General features: G+C 40.3%; 2 protein-coding genes across 3 annotated transcripts; both read left to right on the forward strand.

Annotated features, from left to right (window-relative positions):
• The first annotated feature begins 6,994 nt into the window (after window positions 1–6,994).
• Window positions 6,995–14,043, forward strand: uap1l1 (UDP-N-acetylglucosamine pyrophosphorylase 1 like 1). 2 transcript variants are annotated; one of them, XM_066712804.1, is made up of 10 exons: window positions 6,995–7,152; window positions 7,249–7,572; window positions 8,321–8,525; window positions 8,877–9,052; window positions 9,664–9,836; window positions 10,404–10,597; window positions 10,824–10,964; window positions 11,511–11,696; window positions 11,974–12,040; window positions 12,862–14,043. In XM_066712804.1, the coding sequence occupies exons 2-10, from the start codon at window positions 7,284–7,286 to the stop codon at window positions 12,946–12,948; spliced, it is 1,518 nt and encodes a 505-aa protein (XP_066568901.1). In that variant the 5' UTR covers window positions 6,995–7,152; window positions 7,249–7,283; the 3' UTR covers window positions 12,949–14,043. The 2 variants fall into 2 exon arrangements, with proteins under 2 accessions (XP_066568901.1, XP_066568900.1); XM_066712803.1 differs by lacking the exon at window positions 6,995–7,152 and having other exon boundaries at window positions 7,159–7,572.
• A 209-nt stretch (window positions 14,044–14,252) lies between these two features.
• Window positions 14,253–20,338, forward strand: LOC136758447 (palmitoyltransferase ZDHHC12-B). The gene is made up of 5 exons (XM_066712806.1): window positions 14,253–14,803; window positions 15,377–15,513; window positions 15,761–15,853; window positions 16,126–16,292; window positions 18,012–20,338. The coding sequence occupies exons 1-5, from the start codon at window positions 14,707–14,709 to the stop codon at window positions 18,325–18,327; spliced, it is 810 nt and encodes a 269-aa protein (XP_066568903.1). The 5' UTR covers window positions 14,253–14,706; the 3' UTR covers window positions 18,328–20,338.
• Window positions 20,339–20,453: the final 115 nt, after the last annotated feature.

A 20,453-nucleotide genomic window follows, 5' to 3' on the forward strand; every position in this document is an offset into this window, starting at 1 on the left:
GTCATCTATGCCAACACAGGAGAAATTGTAAATGTAAGTGCAGGGTGCAAACAGAAGAGCGTAGATATGAGATGGGGGAAAAAGAGTAGCCCTATCTTTATTTTCTCTGGAAACTCGGTCTGAAGTTATTTAGTTATTTCTTGTAGTATAAGAAGACTAGGGTTTCATGTGTGGATCAGTGCTTGTGTGAATATTCCTGTCAGGTGGAGATCCAGAGGCTGAAATCCCCCTACGGCAGTCACTGCACTGACGGGGAGGGAGTCAACAACTTCTACCATGACTTGTATGGGTCCAGATACACCAGAGAGGTAAGATTATATTGATATTATATTGTATTATATTTTTTGTATTTTGTACTATATATAATATATATTTGCTGTCATAAAGCTTCATATAATATACTGCTTATTGATTATATTTTGTTGTATAAAGCCATTTTTACAAATTGCCAACAAAAATAAATATTCCTACATTAGATTTACTTTATAAGCATATGCAGAGACAAATACAGATTATACACTTGGTTTTGTTGTCTGCTGCTTCTGCATTATCAACAGATTTCTACATGTGTATGGTTACAAAGGGCAGCGTAGGATTACCATGAATAAAGTTGAATGACAATAAAGAAAATAACTGCAAGCAAACAGTTTTAATAAAAAGTGATTCACTAATACTGTGGGCAAACCCACTGTTTCCAGAGAAGCTGTCCTTTCCTGTACATAAGGTGTGTAACAGTGCGCTAGCATGGAGCCGGCTCTTGTGGTGTCGTGAATTTGATGCTCGTTTGAGCTCAGTCTCTCAGTACTCAAAGGTGTGAATAAGTGGCAGACTGAATCCAGGATCTATCTGTTCTTTTTTGACAGTCATGTAAGCGTACGTGTGCCCAGCTGAGCATCATGGAGAACTGTGGGTGTAGTCACTGGGAGTTTGCGGTGCCCCCAGGATCACACTACCCCAAATGTAATCTGAGTGCTGCTGGAATCAGTGAGTACTATAAGAAAATGTAGATACTGATTCCAGTAATCAGCTGCTATGAGATTGGTCTGGTCTTAATTGCTGGTCTTATTTTCTTTAAGTCACTGTTGGCTTCAGTGTGGCATCCCTAACCAGGGTCCTGCTTGCCCGGCTGCTCAGTTTGAAGGGTTGGCGTGATCTGGGTAGACACTGGGTGGTATGAAGCACATTCCACATCTTAATGATGGTCTTCACCGCATTCAGTGACTTTGACATTTTCTTGCAACCTTGTCCTAATGTGTGCTTCTCTACCATGTCTTCAACAACTCCTCGGTCTTCATGGTTAGTTTGCCGTATCACTATGCGAGTTGTGGCTTGAAATTCAATATTTAACGGTGGAAACTTACAGAGACCATAACACTAATTTTGTAGCCTTTCAAACTAATCTATTAATTTGACTAGTGTTGACAATGTTCTACTCTGTTACATCAAACATACTCCATGTCTGAAGTAAAATTAAATCAGTTTGTATGCAAACCCTGCACGTAATTCAGGAATATCCTGGATAAATGCCATCCCTTATTAAATAACCACAAGAGACCCTACCGGATTAATTATTTGAACCCTGTTCCCTTGGTACCTCTGGAGCTCATGATTAGAAAAACAATATGGCTTCCATGAATTCTGTCCATGTGAAACCTGAGCTAGATAAAGACGTCTCCCTGTTGAAGAAATGTCACTAACTTGTGTTTTGGTTTTCATACTACTGTAGGTGAATGTTTGGAGCTGTACGAATATAAGTTTGCCCATGACATGCTACCATGTAACTGCCCTCTGCAATGCAAGTGAGTACCAATAATTCATTAATTTGTTTTATAAGGACTGAAATATGACTTAACACAGCTGGCATTGTTCAAAGAAGGCATTCAAATGAATCAAGCTTTTCTAACACCTTTTACTTGACTTCATTGTTGTAAGTAGTAAGGCTAGAGGGTGGAGTTGCCCCAAGTTTTCCTTCCAATTGTGGCACATACACACAATACTTTAGAATCAGCATCCATATTCTGTTTTATTAATTAAACACTTGAATGGTATATGGGGAAAAGGCAGGGTGAAGGCCTAACTGACCAAGCATTTGTCTACCATTTTTTGATGATCATTCTTTTTGTTTCCTGCTACTCTGTATTTCCTGACATAAGTGCTATTTGTAGACAAAATATTTACAATGACATCTACCCTTTCCCATTTTTTTGGCCATTTAGTCAAAATATTGAGTATTTTAACACACAAAGAGATTAACACGAAAATCTTAGTTTTATAATGTGTTAGGTTCTCAGTCTCAGTTTATTATGACAATTATAAATTGTTTTCAAGGTCTCTGACACTCACACAGTTCTTAAACTGCTGAGACAGTATAACCTCTGTCTCCCTCTCTATAAACGTTTCTTCACCAACTGAGGGATTTTGTTGATTTTGGGGCAGAAATTGCCTTCCTCACACAGACCACTGCCTGTTCCTCAAAGTCTGTCTCCATCTTGAACACTAAGAAACACTGTGCAATAAAAATAGAAGTACAGGCCTGAGGACCTTGTAAATTAACGTCCTGACAGGCTCACAGCCAGGAGTTTAAATCAATCCTCTCCAAAAGCAGCAGCACCAAACCTGAGAAACTGATTAATTCCTGTTGCTTAACAAGGTGATTTTAATCTTCAGCCCAAGAGCCAAGTTTCTATAAGTAATTGTATACGTTTAAAGGTACACATCTAACTAGAGAAAATGTAGGTCTGGAAAAGAGAAATAAATGTAACATTTCAAACGCTTTGGATTACGGTGGCAGATTGAACAAATAAAGCTAATTGTGCAAAGGAGCAAAAAGCTTTGGAAGTCAGCATATTGTTGCTTGCAGGAATACAATTATTTGCTTTGTTTTCTTATACTATACTATATATTTTTAAAGATTTGTATATGGACAAGAAAGCTATTGCTCAGCTCAATATTTTTGTTCCAGGTTTGTGAACACAGTTGGCCCTGAGAAAGTATGCTGTGTCTGAATTCACTATTTGAATTTATTTTTATCCAACACAATTCTTGTTGATTACAGTAGTTATTATTGGTATTATGCTAAATCACTCAATCATGGATGGTAAATTGTCCTGTATTACATCTCAGCTTCCTTGATTTCAGGGAGGAGATCTACCAGCTAACGATCTCTGGATCACAGTGGCCTGCAACAGCGTTTTTAGTGAGTGTTTCAACTCTACTGCCGTTTATAACAACTGTTTCTAACTGTGGCTTCTGTGCAGTCTATTAAATCAGTTAATGTTTTTTTTTAGGTTAAAAAGAATATATGATAATACAGTAAATGTCAATAGGATTGTATTCTTATTCCTGCTTTTTTAAGTGTAGGGATTATATGAGACAGTACAAAATATTTACAACCGCACACAAATCTCAATCTCATGCACTAAATTTGAGTGATTGCTTCTGGTACAGAACACATTATATTACTGCTCGATGGCCAGCTTCTTGGATGAACATCTGTGAAAATTAAATTGAAATTAAGATGCATTGTATTCCCACATTATTGTAGGAAAAATTCTCCAGTGATTTGAAAGCCATGGGTGGTCAGCTGAGCATCATTGCAGACAGCCCCCAGCTTATAAGGTTAGTATTGTTTCTGGAATGAGATGGCAAAGCACTGAAGTTTCCATAGATATGCTGTGCTCAAGGAATAGTGCAGATTGTCTAGTGAGGTTTCATACCATTGAAGCACATTGGATTGTTACCAGTATTCTATAGAACATTGAGAGCTTTGTCCATTCCATTTGTGTCCAATTTAAATAACTTTTTTTATTAACAAAATCTCAAATAAAATGTTAATTGTAGTTATTTTGTTTCTCACAGAAGTTATTTCTGTTAAATAATAGTAATTTCCTCAAATATACAATGCTTCGTACTAATTACCTTATTGTAGTATTATTGAGATTGTTCCATGAGGTGTAAGTATAAAGGATACATTATTTTAGGAAATCTCTACCTTTTCTTGCAGAGATAATTTAGTGAGAGTTGTTGTTTACTACCAGCAGCTGAACTATGAGCGGATACAGGAAGAGCCCTCAATTACTGTGAGTATTAGTTAAGTAGTAATAATAAGTAGTAAAGTGAATCAGTTACTTTGAATTAATTATATTATAACACAAGCAAGATTGGTACTGTATAACCACTAAACTAATATAGTCTAACATTTATAAGCACGATATATGGAATGGAACCAAAAATGTCAGTCCATCATTAGTTCATATTTAAAAAACAAAAACTTAAACAAAACAAGATGGATTACCATATTTCACAATGACAAGCACCTCAGAGATTGTATTGCAATTTGTAATACTGTTTCACTCACTCATTCTCCTTTTTCTCATTCTGTTCTGACTCGTGACTTTAAGGAGATTGATTTGATCTCTAACATGGGCGGCCTGGTGGGACTGTGGGTGGGCTTCTCTGTTTGCACCTTGGCTGAATTCTTCGAACTCTTCATTGACGTCATGATATTCCTGGTCCGCCGCTGCCTGAGCAGGACTTTGTCCAACAGCTACACCAACTCTTACTGCGAGAAAGGAAGCCCCATCTACATCGGCCAGAAAACCACCAAAATATAGGGGTGACCAGACACTGGATTTAAACCTTTTCAGAGAAGAGTCCTTAGTCTGATGTCAAAAGAAACAAAAATCAAAAAGACAAAATACAGTATAGAGCAGGGGGGAGCCACAGTCTCTTTTCCGATAGGCTCGGAATTACTTAATTTGCTTAATTCCTACAACTTTTAACAGGTATCCCATGTACTATTTTACCTTTTAGAACTTCATATCTAAATTAAAAACGGTCTGAATGATTTGAATACTGGTAATCTGACAGAACTAGTTTAGATTGAAAACATATATTGTAGATATTGGAAGACAAATACAATGTTGTTGTAAACATGAGCAAAAAATGCATGTGTGTATATCGCAATATAGCATTTATCAGCTGCATTTGTCAGCTTTAGAAATAGAACATATTCCATTCGATACTCCCTTACCTACTTGAGCATAACCACTGTGGAAAACAAAACCACGTACAATCCGCTGTGAAAACAAAAAGGAAGGAAAAACAGAGATCTCTGTACCAGGTGCTGTATGGTTATTGCTGTGAAGTTCAGTGGGAATCTCTATGGTATTACCATGCTCATGTGCAAGATGGGTTTCCTCGTATGTCTATGTGAGGACATTCCTGATTCCTTATGTACTCACTTATACACGATCATATTTTCTGTTTGGATTTTGCTGCTTATCATAAGGTCCAGAATATTGCTATCCTATCCGAATCAGAGGTCCTGCCCACTTGTCTGTAACATAATACATACAAAGAGGCTGGGAAAACCCTTGAGATTTACAGTCTAGTCTAGATGCAACATTTGCAGAAATTATTATTGCAATTGTAGTTAAGACTTCACACTTGAAAAGTAGTCCTCTGATGAAATACACATGCAATGGCATTGTTAGACTGACATAAGACATGGTTTATTTGTATTTAGCAATGTTTAGCAATTTTACATTTTTTGTCAGTCAGTCATTGGTGGGAAATACTTTTTTTCCCCAAAGTATTTGATCCTCATTTGGGAGTATTTATTACAGTTTCCAACTCTCCTGCCTCTCGGTGACCACAGAGCCGATCTGCTCTTGGTAGTCAGGATCAGTTTTTTCTTCAGCCTTCTTCAAAGGCCAGGCTGTGGTCACTGAGCCTGTGCTTGCTCAAGATCTGCCTCTTGTATTTCTGGCATTGAATTGCATTTTTAATAGCAATTAAGTATATGAGTTTATTTGCCCCAGTGTTCCCAAAAATGTTGGGTTTGTTTTCTAATTTGGTTGACATTGACTGGCAGCTGGTTAGCAGTGGTGACGGAGGGAGGCTGGCTGGTGTTAGTGTGGGTTATGCTGTGAGCCTCAGGGTCAGCTGACAGATGGGACTCTTTCCTGGGCTGAGCTCATTATCACCACAAACCAGAGCAGGCCACAGTATTAAGTCTCCATCTATATTTAATTAAGTAAAATAAATAAACATTAGTCCGCACAAGATCCTCAAACATACTGAAACAAAATATATCTGGAACCCATTGGTTCGGTGAAGCAACAATAACTTAGTTTATTCGTGAAAATATGTCAACTACACAATTTTGGGGCATTTAGTGCTTTATCTATGATTTTAACTTGCGGTCATACATTTTTTCCAACTTCCTGATGACTTGTGTAACTCACTGTAAAAATCAAGTTAAGTGGGTGCTTATGAATTGTGTGTTATACAATGCAGATAATGACTAGACTGATATAACATTAGGCCTAATTAAATAAGTAGAGGGTCAAATCTATATTTTATCATATTGTACAATCATATTATACTGTTCAAGTGTTAATCAGCCTATTATTTGCCTATAGATTAATACATCTCTTTTTGTGTTCAGTTGCATAGACATCAAAATGAACAGGATAAAAATAATCGGTTTTACTGCCTTTGTTCATGTAATGACATTATGTATTATGTATGTATGTATGTATGTATGTATGTATGTATGTATGTATTGTAAATAAAGCTGGGCTGGAAGTTGGAGAACATTTTATGTATTGTGCTCATTGACAAGGACAATTCTGATATAATAACCTCCATAAAAGCCGGTTACATTGTTTAATTTTAAATTTTAAAATAAAAATAATTTTAAGTTACTATATTTGTTTAAATCCATTGAACTGGTCTGAGCTTCATGATGAAGGAAGTTAACCACATGTACTGCATCCGCGGATGACGTCACTAAGGACTTTTTGTGTGTGTTTATTTCCCTGGGATTTACAGATTATTAAACGGGGGCAAAATGCAGATATTTCTTCCTTCAGAGCTCAAACCTCGGATTAAGGAAGGCACATCGCTGACTTCAGCTCTGCTTGGTTTGTGCTTTTTTAGCGTCACAAGACAAGTTCCTTGATTGTGGTCGCGTTCTTGTTGCGCAGATTTCCGCAGGTCTGCGCAGATCTGCAGAATCCCCGCGATCCCATTGGTGGAGCCGCGCAGACCAGCGCAGAAGTGCGAAACCCTGAGTTGCACGAACGCGGCGCGTCTGCTAACACTACAGTCACGAGTTGCATTAGTAGTGAAAAGCCCGTGGATCCGGTGAGCGACACCTTCCATGACACGCATTTATAACCGCCTTCTCCATTCTTGCATGCATGCATTGTTACAAACAAACTGTGTATATTGTGTCTACAGTCACTGCGCACCTTGATGCATATTAGTCCCGCAACATGAGCTCCCTGGAAGACCTGAGGTCCCGTCTGGACTTGGCTGGGCAGTCCCATCTGCTCCGGTTCTGGCCGGAGCTGAGCGCCGACCAGAGGAGCCGCTTTGTGACCGAGCTGTCTCAGTTGGACCCGGCGGAGTTACGGGCTCACTGTCGGGCCGCGGCGGAGGCGGCCAGCCGGGACTCCAGCTCCGAGCAGCGGCTTGACCAGCGGATGGAGCCCGTGCCTGCGGAGTTCATAGGCGGCGTGAAGCGGAGCGACAAAGAGACCCTGTGTGAGTGGGAAAATGAAGGTATAGTTGATTTTGAATACTGGGAGAAAGACTTACCCGACTTAAACAATCTGCAAGTGGTATATAATAATAATAATAATAATAATAATAATAATAATAATAATAATAATAATCAAGAATAAGGAATTAATTAAAACTGTTTATTGCTGATTATGGGTCCATTAAAAAAAGTTAAAACATATTTTCCATATATCCGCATCAGTTTTCTGTTTCACCTGCCATGTGTAACTAAGTGTTTATTGAAGGAGAACGAACCACATATGTATTTATTATATATAGTATTTATTCTGATGTGAAATAACAGGCACATCTGTTTGGTGTGGTTTGGGACAACACTGTCAGAAGAAGCTCAGCTCACAGAGCAGGGTGGCAGTGTCCTGCTTGATGCTCAAATCCCCCTAGTGGTTCATTTATATGCACTGTTTAGTCTGATACATAAAGAACCAGATTGTTTCAACATTTGTAACCAGACATATATTTGAAAATATCTTAAAAATGTAGGTTTGTGCAGAATATACTTATTTAAATATTAGTCATATAGGAAAAGAAATTAAGAAAGACAAAATCATATATAATAGGATGTTAGTTGGTATGAAACATTTCAGTGCTATTTTGTTTAGCATCAAGAAAGACAGAGGTTGACAGAAAAGTGTGTAAAGCCCTCAAAACAAAAATGAAAGATGTTCTAATCAAGTGCTTTATCGATTCCTTTTGAAAGCTCTGTGTGTTGTTTCCCTTTTCACATAAGGACTCCTGCAGATCTCCCAGAATAAGGTGGCCGTTCTGCTTCTGGCCGGAGGACAGGGCACTCGGCTGGGAGTCTCATACCCAAAGGGAATGTACGACGTCGGACTCCCGAGCTGCAAAACCCTGTACCACATCCAGGCCGAACGGATCCGGAAAGTTCAACAGCTGGCTGAGCAAAAACATGGATCGAAGTGTACGGTACCATGGTGAGACATGCCGGTTGAAATAAACATAATGAATTATATAATGAATCTGAGATATGGGTTGAAAACGCTATTATCCCACGGCTTTACAACCTTAGAAAACTTAATCTGTTAAAATACCAAGGTCAAGTTTGTTCTTTCCAAAGTTTTATGTTTTTTACAGACAATAGTATTTAGGTTCTTTGTGACTAATAAAGGCAGAGGTTAAACTTCCTAATTAGTTGATTGTTTTTATTATTTTTGATCGCACTCAAGTCATATTTATATTTAAAGACGTTTCCCTACACAACCACATTACTCACTTGTGATGACAAAGTGTTTCTGTTGTTTAGTGCGGCGTGTTTTCCATTCCAGGTATATAATGACCAGTGAGTTTACACTGGCGCCTACAGAGAGTTTTTTTAAGGAAAACGATTATTTCAACCTGGACAAGTCTGATGTCATCATGTTTGAGCAAAGGATGATCCCGGCTGTGTCCTTTGATGGAAAGGTCATCCTGGAAAATAAAAGCAAAATTGCCATGGCACCTGGTGAGAGAAACAGCACACTAACAATGACACGCACGTACCTGGTCATACTGCACTGTGGTCACTGTTTTTAAATACATATAAGGGCTTAACTAGGTGAATGCTCAAGTACCTCTGAATCAATAGAATTAGAACCTTTCTCATTAAATACTCATACATAAGAACATGAGAAAGTGTCCAGTCGAGAGGAGGCCATTCGCCCCATCGTGCTCGTTTGGTGTCCATTAATAACTAAGTGATCGAGGATCCTATCCAGTCTGTTTTTGAATGTTCCCAAATTGTCTCTTCAGCCACATCGCTGGGGAGTTTGTTCAGATTGTAACGCCTCTCTGTGTGAAGAAGTGTCTCCTGTTTTCTGTCTTGAATGCCTTGAAGCCCAATTTCCATTTGTGTCCCGGGAGCGTGTGTCCCTGCTGATCTGGAAAAGCTCCTCTGGTTTGATGTGGTCGAAGCCTTTTCATGATATCTGTTATAACTAGAGGAAATGGTGAAAACTGAGGGAAAAAAAGATCAATATAATCTTTTTGAATCAAAGTAATACATTGGTTTATCTGTCAAGCAAACTCAGAAATTACAGTTCCTTTCATGAATTCAATCGTTATCTTGGTGTTCAGATGGAAACGGTGGTCTATACAGGGCCCTGACGGAAAATAAGATCCTGCAGGATATGGACAGGCGGGGGATCCAGTACGTTCATGTGTACTGTGTGGACAACATCCTGGTGAAACTGGCCGATCCGGTCTTCATCGGATTCTGTGTGAGGAAAGGCGCGGACTGCGGGGCCAAGGTATTTGAAATGTAACTTGCTCACCTCTTTTCTCGGAATTAACAAGAAGAGACGGGTGGGGGAAAAAGACATGTTCTAGATCCCGGACCCATATTAAGAATAATGAATTTGCCAGGGACATACTGGAGACAGATAATGACCAACAACCATGACCGATAGAGAGCTGGGGGAGGACTGGGTTGACAATGGCTGTAAATGACAATGATACATGTTTTTCTGTGAATTTTCATAAAAGAAAATCAGACTATTTTTATGTTTTAATTTTGGTTTTATCTTCTCTTTGTGACTGAAACATCTAGACTTTTTAGCACTTTTGATCTGGTCATAAGACCAATTGAAAAGATCATTAATGTTGTAATTGGCATTTTGGAAAATCTGTTTCCTGTTTTTTATACAGAGAGCGACTCATTTTTCTCTTGAACTATGAACGCCTTAATCTCAGGTGACTGTTATCGAGTGTTGTCTTTGATGTGATGCCTGTGGGCGCCTGTGGGTTCTGGGGGCTGGTGGCCTGGTTGGGGGGGAGTGTCCTCTCGCTCTGAACGCCACTCTGTGTGTCTCTGGCAGGTGGTGGAGAAGGCATTCCCTGAGGAGCCCGTAGGTGTGGTGTGCCGTGTGGATGGGGTTTACCAGGTGGCGGAGTACAGCGAGGTCAGCCCAGAGGTGGCCCGGCAGCGCGGTCCCACTGGAGACTTGGTCTACGGTGCCGGCAACATCTGCAACCACTTCTTCACCCTAGACTTCCTCAAGACGATCTCCGAGTGAGTGCTGTCTACAATCGGCTTATAAATCCCTCTGTACCCTTCTGTGTGGCAAACCTTTTAGAGACGGACAATTATTTTGCATTTTATCAGTGGCCACCTACATTGTTTTAGAAGCATTAACATGCAGTATTTTATGTGTGCCAACATTGATATATATAGTGCTGACAATTCATAAGTAATTGGGAGCACGATGGATGTGCTGCTTTTTTGCCCTTTTTCTTAGGAAGTCTGAGAAGATGCTGAAACAACATGTCGCCATTAAAAAAGTGCCCTATGTGGATGATGAGGGCAACCTGATAAAGCCAGACAAACCCAATGGTATTAAGATGGAGAAGTTTGTGTTTGATGTCTTTCAGTTTTCAAGGTGAGAGCTGTTCTACTCCTCAAAACGTTTTTATTAAGTTCTGCGCCAATCCCTGGAAAAAGTTTAATATCGTAATATTTTCAGTATGATCTCTGTAATACAGTAAATAGAGGATTATTTCAACAGTTTTTTATATATATAATTTTGATTAAAGTCAATATACCTTGCAGTACTTTTCAGATGTGATCCTGGAGTAACCCTGTGTCTTGTTCCAGCTGTACGCTCAGAATTGAATCCCTACCTGAACAGTATGAAACTGTTCAAATGTGCAAACCATAATATGTAATATAACATTTCCCTGAATTAGTTTTTTAGTTCAATGAGGTGTTCAGTAATAATTTAGACCACAGCTGAATTCAAAGGGGGTAGAAGTACTCCAGGACAAAGTGTGTGAGTTTGTACATTTCTGTGTATAAATGTAGGATATAACGCAGCTTGTGTAATGTATGTATTGTTCCAGACCAGTGCAAGATACAATGACAGAAGAGCTGCTGAATGCAGTTTTGGGTAGCTTTCTTGCTGACCTGGCTATTCTCCCTTCCTCAGCAACTTCGTGGCCTTCGAGGTGCTGCGGGAGGAGGAGTTCTCGCCCCTGAAGAATGCAGACACTGCGGTGAATGACACCCCGTCCACGGCGCGGCGCTCGCTGCTCTCCCAGCACTACCACTGGGTGCTGGCTGCTGGGGCCGGCTTCCTGGACTCCCAGAACAGGAAGTTGCACCCAAAGCCCCGGTGAGCGAGAGTACGGACCGACGGGGATGGCTCTAGCTACGATCAGAATGCAGCTTAAGCTCCAAACAATAGAAATGTGAAAAGTCATTTGTTAAGCAGATTTGATTTGTGGTCAAGTGGTCAAGAAAAGTCAAATCCTATAATTTCTAACTTTTATCATATTTGTTTTAACTTCCTTGTGGAGACGACAGCTACAATGTGTTTGGTCATGTTTCTTTCTTCTGTTAAATAGAACCCGATTGCCTGTTTCAATCTTTCCAATTTGATATTTCTGCAGACTTGCGGATAATGAAGATCCTCCAGCCATCTGTGAGATTTCTCCGCTGGTCTCGTACTTTGGAGAGGTGAGAAGGAAGCAGTGCCTGCAGGGTAACACCGTGCTGCTGCATCACCGCTGTTTACATAACCAGAGATAAGGCAGACACAGCAGCGTGTATCAATTCAGCCTGTTTATTCTGGACCTCAGCAGCTCAGATCCTCAGCGCAGGTGGTTGGTATAAATATGATGCCAGATGGACATCTACATTACAACCACCATTACTGATGAAAGGTCTACTGAGCAGAATGTCATTCAAATATCAATGTTGTCAAGATCTCTATTTCCTTATTAATATTATGACTATTTGTTGTTTAATTGCCTTACTGCATTCTGGAGTAAAGATTGTAATGCTTTCCAATGATAAAGGCTCTGGCATCACATTTATTCTGACAAAAAATAAGTTTCTGAGCATCATGTCAGATCATCTGTTTAAGCTATATAGTTTGGATGGGAGGTAACCGTTATGTCTAAGCCTTAAGCTGTGGACCCTCAGAGGTTAATTTTCTCCTATAACAGTCTGTTATTCTACAGATGTTTCTGGTTCTCTCACGGAATTAAATTCAATTTAGTTGTCAATGTGGGGAGTCCATGTTACATCACTCAGAAACCACTCCACCCTCTTTTACACCTGACATAATACTGCGTCGAGGGGAAACTCATTTCCAGGGGAGGGCATGCTGTGACATCATTCGGACTGCTCAAAGGGACTGTTAGAAACAATTGAATTCAACCACTGAGCTGAGCTCCATAACATGATTTAGATTTGAAATGCTTACATTGAGTATTGATAAGCCTGAAATACATTGTAGGAATGTGCTAATCATGATAATCTCACTGTTGCTGCAGGGCCTTCAGATGTTACTTAAGGGCAAGGAGCTGAAGTCCCCCTTCATACTTGATGAGAAGACTGCAGAACAACTCAAAGATCAGTAGCTCCATATACACCTATATCTTGAGGAAATCCAGACAAAGTTTACAGACATTGCAGTGTGTTGTTTTACTGTGTACTGAAGTTGCTGTAAATCAGTGTCTATGACTGGAGAAAAAAATTGATTTCTTAAACTGAGTACAATAACACATTGCTATAGAAAAAGTATTTTCACTGAGCTGGTTGGGGGGCTATTCTGTTTGCACACACCTAGGGGAAGATTGTTGCAGTAAAAGTTTAACTTCAAATCTTGAATTATTTAAATAACTCTAATATCCCAGTCTACTGTACTTTACACTTGTAGCAAGATAGGTTTACAAATATAATTAGTATAAATATTGAAATTCCTTAATGGGAGAAGTTTATATTCAAACTGAAATGCATTGAGCGTCAGTGATTTGCAATGATAGGAAAAGCCATGAAATGTTTGGGAGTTGCTGTAAAAGTGCCATATATAGCCACTTGAAATCGACCAAAAATGTGTTATCGTGTATTGTAGACCAAGATTATTTAGTCAATTACTTGTTCATATGAGAGGAACTGGAATTATTACTATTACTTGTGGACCATGCAAACTTTTCCTCCAACTCTCACATTTTCTTTCATATTTTGGGCATGCTCATTTGATAAATGTTTGTGATGCTTATTGTTTTCCTTATGTATCGATACATTGTGCAACACGTAAAGGGATTTTTATTAACACAGAGCTATTCACTTAAATGTTGAAAGGGACACTCATGTTTGAAGACAATATGTAGATGCTTCATACATAGTGGTTGAAGTATCCATAAAAGCAATGGAATCACTTGATAACTTCAGAGCTGGGTTGATAACCGTTATCAGAGGACTTCAACAGGAATATGGTTTTCATATACCAGTATACAGTTGTAGTTGGAAGTATTCATACCCCTCATTTGAAACCATGGTTTAGTTTAGTCATTATTAATTAAATTATAGTTATTTGAGTCGACTGAAATCACTCCAGACTTGGGACTACCCCCCAATTAGTGACCCCATTAGTCAAACAAAATCTATCAATGACCATCAAAAATACTGTGAATTGTGCTTATCATTAACTAATAAAATACATTTCAACCATTTCTGGTGTTTTTTGTATGTACAGAGTTAAAGGCTGCAATGATGGAGTTTTGGTTTTGTCTTTTTAAATGAAATGTAAACGGTGCCTCCTCATGGTGTGAACTGGTCTAACTTTCCGTTCCAAGTACCATACTATTTTGTCCCACTGCAGCTTCCGTACGGTCAACGAGCTAGACTACATCACGTGGCGGATGGCAGCCAATCAATGCTCAGCTTTTTTAATGAATAGTTCATGAGAGGCGGAGAACGTAAACAAGCCATGGACAAACTAAGAAGCGTCATATATACATTAAACATTATACATGTTTCATATGTGCGGGACGATTAAATGCGTTTAAGAAATAATTGTGCTTTTATGGACTGTACAATTCATCTTCTGACTTGTTTAAGATATGATCTGATCGTGAATTAACCTTGCGCGACGTAACCAGGAAATAGAGAAGAATTATTAGTTCAAGGCAGTTCTACAGCGAAATGCAATTAAATGACTGTCAAGTTTAACCGAAACTAAACATTGAAATAAACCTTGTACCGAACCAGTCCAACTGGATGGCGTAAACGTACTGATTTTCAGAAATAATAGAACTTGCAGAGACATCATGTTGCATGGCGGTGCTGTGTTAGTGTGAAGTCGGTGATCCACTCATGACAGCTGGCATGCTACAATGTTTAAAAACGTTTTCGGCACTGGTTTCCTAGTGAGGACCGCGCACGTCATCCTGACATGGGTGATCACACTCATCCTGTTCCTTCACGACACGGGTAAGTGACGGGTTTCCTCACATACATCAGTATCTCTGTGGACTAATGCTATCATCTAATGCAGTGGTCTCCAACCCTGGTCCTGGAGAGCCCCTGTCCCGCAGGTGTTGGAGATCAACCTTCTATCACCATTTTTTAAGCACCAGAAAGTATTTAATTCGATGCAATGAAGCAGGTTGTGTGGTAAATGCAGTCATTTAGAAACCACTGGAGAAATCCTCTGAACACCTTCAGCCTCTTGAGTCAAGAAATCCCTTGGTTGACTTGCTTAATTGATTAATAACTCCCATGTGTCCCCAGTATTTACAAGTTGGTGATGTAAGGTGACCTATAACATGAAGTGGATTGGGGCTCTCCAGGACCAGGGCTGGAGACCACTGATCTAACGTGACACTATGGGGTAGATTTCACACCCTTCTTTACTTGCTTGTCCCTAATTGTGCAGATTAATTGCATTATACATATATTGTTGCATATCTTCAACAAACCTTTTTGAATTTATCATAAAAACTGTTTTATTTGATCTAATTATTCATAAAATTATGATTACATTGTATTTAACGTGTGTGTCAGACCTGCGGAAACAGGAGGAGAATGGCGAATTCCTGCAGCCTGTGCTGTTTGTCCTGCTGGTGCTGGTCTCGGTGCTGCTGTACTTTGCTGTCTCTCTCATGGATCCTGGGTTCATCCTGTCCGACAGCGACGCCAAGGTCAGATAAAGGTTATGCTTCAACAGTCCTGACACAAAACTGTACAATACACAGCATGTCTTTACCTCAATCTGTTTTAATTCAGTCGAGATCTGTACTGTTGATTCATATATATGAAACCACGGTAGGGTACAGATTGGTGGGTTGGTCACATTTGTTTTATTTGTTTAGCCCTTTCTGTGGTAAGGCCTGCTCGTTTGTGGCCTTTCTCATGTTATGAAGTGTCTTCTTTGTTGTTGTGTGTCAGTTCACCCTTGGCATCAGTGAGGAGCAGCAGGAGATGATTCCCCAGACCTCCAAGGCCCTGCGGCAGCGTCGCTGTGGCTTCTGTCTGCTGCAGGTACAGTCCGAGACCCTCTGACTGCTGGGGGCCTTCAAATCACTGTGCTCTGAGTCCAGGCACTGCATTATATCACTAAAATATTCATCACTTAGAAATTAACACTAATTTAAGACTCCCTATAGAAAATATATGACATCTGGGACTTTATTTTTCCATGTTCTAAAAAGCACCATTGACCTGGAGTTGTTGAACATTAGTGGTCTTGTGTGTCTGAGGAGGTTGTTTATGATTGGTCACCATATTCTACCCCTACTCTTTGACCTGAGCAGCAGCCAATGAGAGCGAAGCACTGCCAGACCTGCAAGCACTGCGTGCGCCGCTACGACCACCACTGCCCCTGGATCGAGAACTGCGTGGGCGAGAGGAATCACCGCTGGTTCATCCTCTACCTGGGGGTGCAGCTGCTCGCATTGCTCTGGGGCTTGCACATGGCCTGGTGAGTCCACTGGCCAAGGCAGGGCGAACCTGCAGGTGCTCCTGACCGGTGCACTCGTGGCTGTAAATCAGGGGTGGACAGACCTGGCACTGCAGAGGTCCAATCCAGCCAGCCTTATAGGTCACCCTTCAATCATCAGTTCATAAAGATGTGGAAACACTGTATCCTGATCATTTAAACACATTTTAGTAAATTCAGTTAGAGATCATTTGGAACAAACATCTGATTACTCTTCAGCTGTCAGTGACCAGATTTGGCTTTATAGGGTGACCTATGAAACAAGCTGGACCGTGGCTCTCCAGCACTGGGAATGGACATGCCTGCTGTAAGCACCTTCATGGTCCTCTGGAGGTAGAATTCCAGCTTTATTGCAGTGGCACTTTCTTTTATAATTTCTCATAATGTCCTGGTGTATTCCTGGCAGGAAAATGTACGGTTTCATACGGCTTGATAAACCTCTACAATCTATTAATGTATTTTACAGTGTTTATTTATATGTATGTATGTGTGTGTGTGTGTGTAATATATATATACACACATACACACACCAATCAGCCATAACATTATGACCACCTGCCTAATATTGTGTAGGTCCCCCTTTTGCCGCCAAAACAGCCCTGACCCGTCGTGGCATGGACTCCACTAGACCTCTGAAGGTGTGCTGTGGTATCTGACACCAAGACGTTAGCAGCAGATCCTTTAAGTCCTGTAAGTTGCGAGGTGGGGCCTCCATGGATCGGACTTGTTTGTCCAGTGCATCCCACAGATGCTCGTTTGGATTGAGATCTGGGGAATTTGGAGGCCAAGTCAACACCTTGAACTCGTGATTCATCAGACCAGGCCACCTTCTTCCATTGCAATGCTCACGTGCCCATTGTAGGCGCTTTCGGCAGTGGACAGGGGTCAGCATGGGCACCCTGACTGGTCTGCAGCTACGCAGCCCCATACGCAACAAACTGCGATGCACTGTGTGTTCTGACACCTTTCTATCAGAACCAGCATTCACTTTTTCAGCAATTTGAGCTACAGTAGCTCGTCTGTTGGATCAGACCACACGGGCCAGCCTTCACTCCCCACGTGCATCAATGAGCCTTGGCCGCCCATGACCCTGTCGCCAGTTCACCGCTTTTCCTTCCTTGGACCACTTTTTCCTGCTAACACATCAAGTTTGAGGACAAAATGTTCACTTGCTGCCTAATATATCCCACCCACTGACAGGTGCCATGATAATGAGATTATCAGTGTCATTCACTTCCCCTGTCAGTGGTCATAATGTTATGGCTGATTGGTGTGTATATATATATATATATATATATATATATATAACATACATATACACACACATACATGCATACATATCTGGAAAAAATTAAGAGACCACTCCAAATTCAGAAATCAATGTTAAATGGACTCAATTTTTTCCAGAGCTGTATATATATATATATATATATAGAGATCCTTGCCATTTTAAAATGAGCATTTCTTGTGGCTTAAATCTCAGGCTTCTGATTTGCATGAGCTACATGATGCATAGGTATTATCACCATTTTGATTTTTCGGGGCTCCGTCAAATGGTCCAAATGTGTTGCGTTTGTAATGATGAGCAAACATAACACAAGTCTGATCCAACAGACCGTTCCCTTCATTTCGTTGAGGCTGGTTTCAGTCGGGTGTAAGCCAGTGTGACTGTTGTGCCCGCCGCCCGTGTCTCCTGTGCAGGTCTGGATTTACCTACGCTCCCACCTGGAAGATGTGGTTCCAGCAGAACAGCTTCCTGTTGACAGCCTTTTCCTTGGTGGCCATGTTCTCAGTGGTGGTGGTCTTGCTCCTGGGCTCGCACATCTACCTAGTCTCCCTCAACACGACCACCTGGGAGTTCATGTCGCGCCACCGCATCTCCTACCTCAAGCACTGTGGCGTCGACGAGAACCCCTTTGACCAGGGCATCCTGCGCAACCTCTGGGGGTTCTTCTGTGTCTGTCACACCGTAGTGTGGGAGAAAGTCTACTTCCGTGAGGGTAGTGACCCTGTTTAGACTTCCAGATTGACCCCCTTTTTCCTTGTCTGTAAGACTACGCATGTTTCCGTAGAGGCAAATGGCTGTGTTTGTGGCAGCTCTGGTGTAGTATTTCTCGCGGTGTAAATGTTGTAATCCTGGTAAAAACTGACACACTTTATGCTGCTACTGAACAATCTTGCAACCTTCTTTCTGGATGTAAAGTGCAGTGCTGCACCGATGCAACTTTTTGTGACCGAGGTGGGTCTTATAAGCAGTGGCAGACAATGAATTAGACAGATTTCAGTTTTTTTGTTGTCATTCGAACACAGAAAGTATCTTAGAAGCGCTCTTTGCTGGCAACAGGCAGTAGGCATTTAATTTATTTTTCTGAATGATCAGCAACTTACTAATATATGTAATATGATATTAATGATTCTGTATACCAAATCCCAACCATGCACAAGCTATTTCTACCATCTACTGGCCAAATGGTCTGGTTGCTGTGGGACTTGGGAAAACATAGTAGTCTTAAGGGTAACATAAAACCAATAAAAAACACAAAGTGCTCCTTAGATTGTGAAATGATCAATCATTTAGTTTTTGTGCTTTGCGCGATTAAATGCCAAGCATGTTCCAGTACTCGGCTGGAAGAAAACCTGATCTATACACCTTTTTCTTAGTCATATATCTAAGAGAAGTGTAGTTTCTTTTTTCTTCTGCACACATAATTTGGTTACTTCAGACATTCAATTGCCTACATTGTACCCTATGTTTACCACTGCATTTAATATCATGGTCTGCCACAGTCTCTGAACAATAGCACAATTTTTTAATGTGACAATGAACTCCTGTGTATATAAGGATATGCAGAACAATTGCACACACTTGAATCAGAAATATCAGAGTGTAAATGGTAAATTATGAAGATACGTGACCCCTGCAGCTACACGTTCTGTGACTGGATTTTTTTGGTTTAAGCCGCTATAAAATTGTGGGGGGAGTTCTTCCACAGCTGCCCTCCTGAGATGGCATCACCAAAAACAAACAGGAAAGGGTCCTGAAATTAATTGCCCCAATTATCTATGAGTGGTTTTGCAGGCGGCAGCGTCTGGTGTACAGTGACTCAGGATGCTGCACAGCGCTGAGGCGGAGGGGTTTATCAAGGTGTTACTTGGGGTCATGATGTTTACAAAGGTGCTGGAGGAAGGGATTGTTAAAGCTGGGGGGGTGTCGAAGAGCTACAGGGTATTAAAGACAAGCTGCATATCTGCCTAAAATTATAGGGGTTATTATTCCAGCTATCCATTTTATCATATTAGACAGTGCAAAAAAATATTTTTGTAAAATTTATGTTTTCGATGGTTAACAAAATGACAAACAAGTACCTCTGCTGCTTTATAGAATGGTATTGATGTCAGCCTCGGATTAGATTTCCCACCACATCCCTATCGTATCAAATTAATTCAATGTTTAGCATTGTTGAAGCTTAGTATTACATTGTTCCGTTTTTAAATATGGGGTGGGGGAATTTGAGATTCTCGTAAGAGGTTTTTTAAAGTTCAGGCCTGAACCAAATCAAAACCTTGATTGAAGCTTCGCAGTTTCATTTATGGTGTGAGAAACCACTTTCTGCTACTTATAAATGACAACGCGATGGGGTGCAAGTTTGTAATATGTGATTCGCAGGTAGGCAAAAGTTTTGGTTTGGTCTAGGTATTAGGGTAAGTTGTGTTAATGCTGTGCATCTTTGTAACTGCAGATTAAATTGTGTTCTGTACAATATTGTGGGGAATAGGTAAGATCAAAATTAGTAAAAAAAATAAAAGCAATAATGTAACAATTGTTTCACACTTGAGATCTGAATGACAAGTTTTAGTATCAGTGTGCCAGATTTTCACCTCTGAAGCTCTTGGTGTGAACTACATGTTGTGAAATGGGAGCTGTAACTGAACAAAAGCATTTATGCAAAATACATGCAATATTTTCTATATTTTTCATAATCTTTTAAAATTGTATTGTACAATCATTAAAGTGTTTAACTACTCTAGTAGTTTGCCTTGTTCTTAATGGAGAGATCTGACAGACCAATCAATTAAGAGGCACTAATCACACTAAATGTGTCAAAGCACTAATTAACCACAATAACCATATTCTTGCCCTTT

This window comes from Amia ocellicauda, chromosome 9 (assembly GCF_036373705.1).
Source record: "Amia ocellicauda isolate fAmiCal2 chromosome 9, fAmiCal2.hap1, whole genome shotgun sequence".
Taxonomy (NCBI): Eukaryota; Metazoa; Chordata; class Actinopteri; order Amiiformes; family Amiidae; genus Amia; species Amia ocellicauda.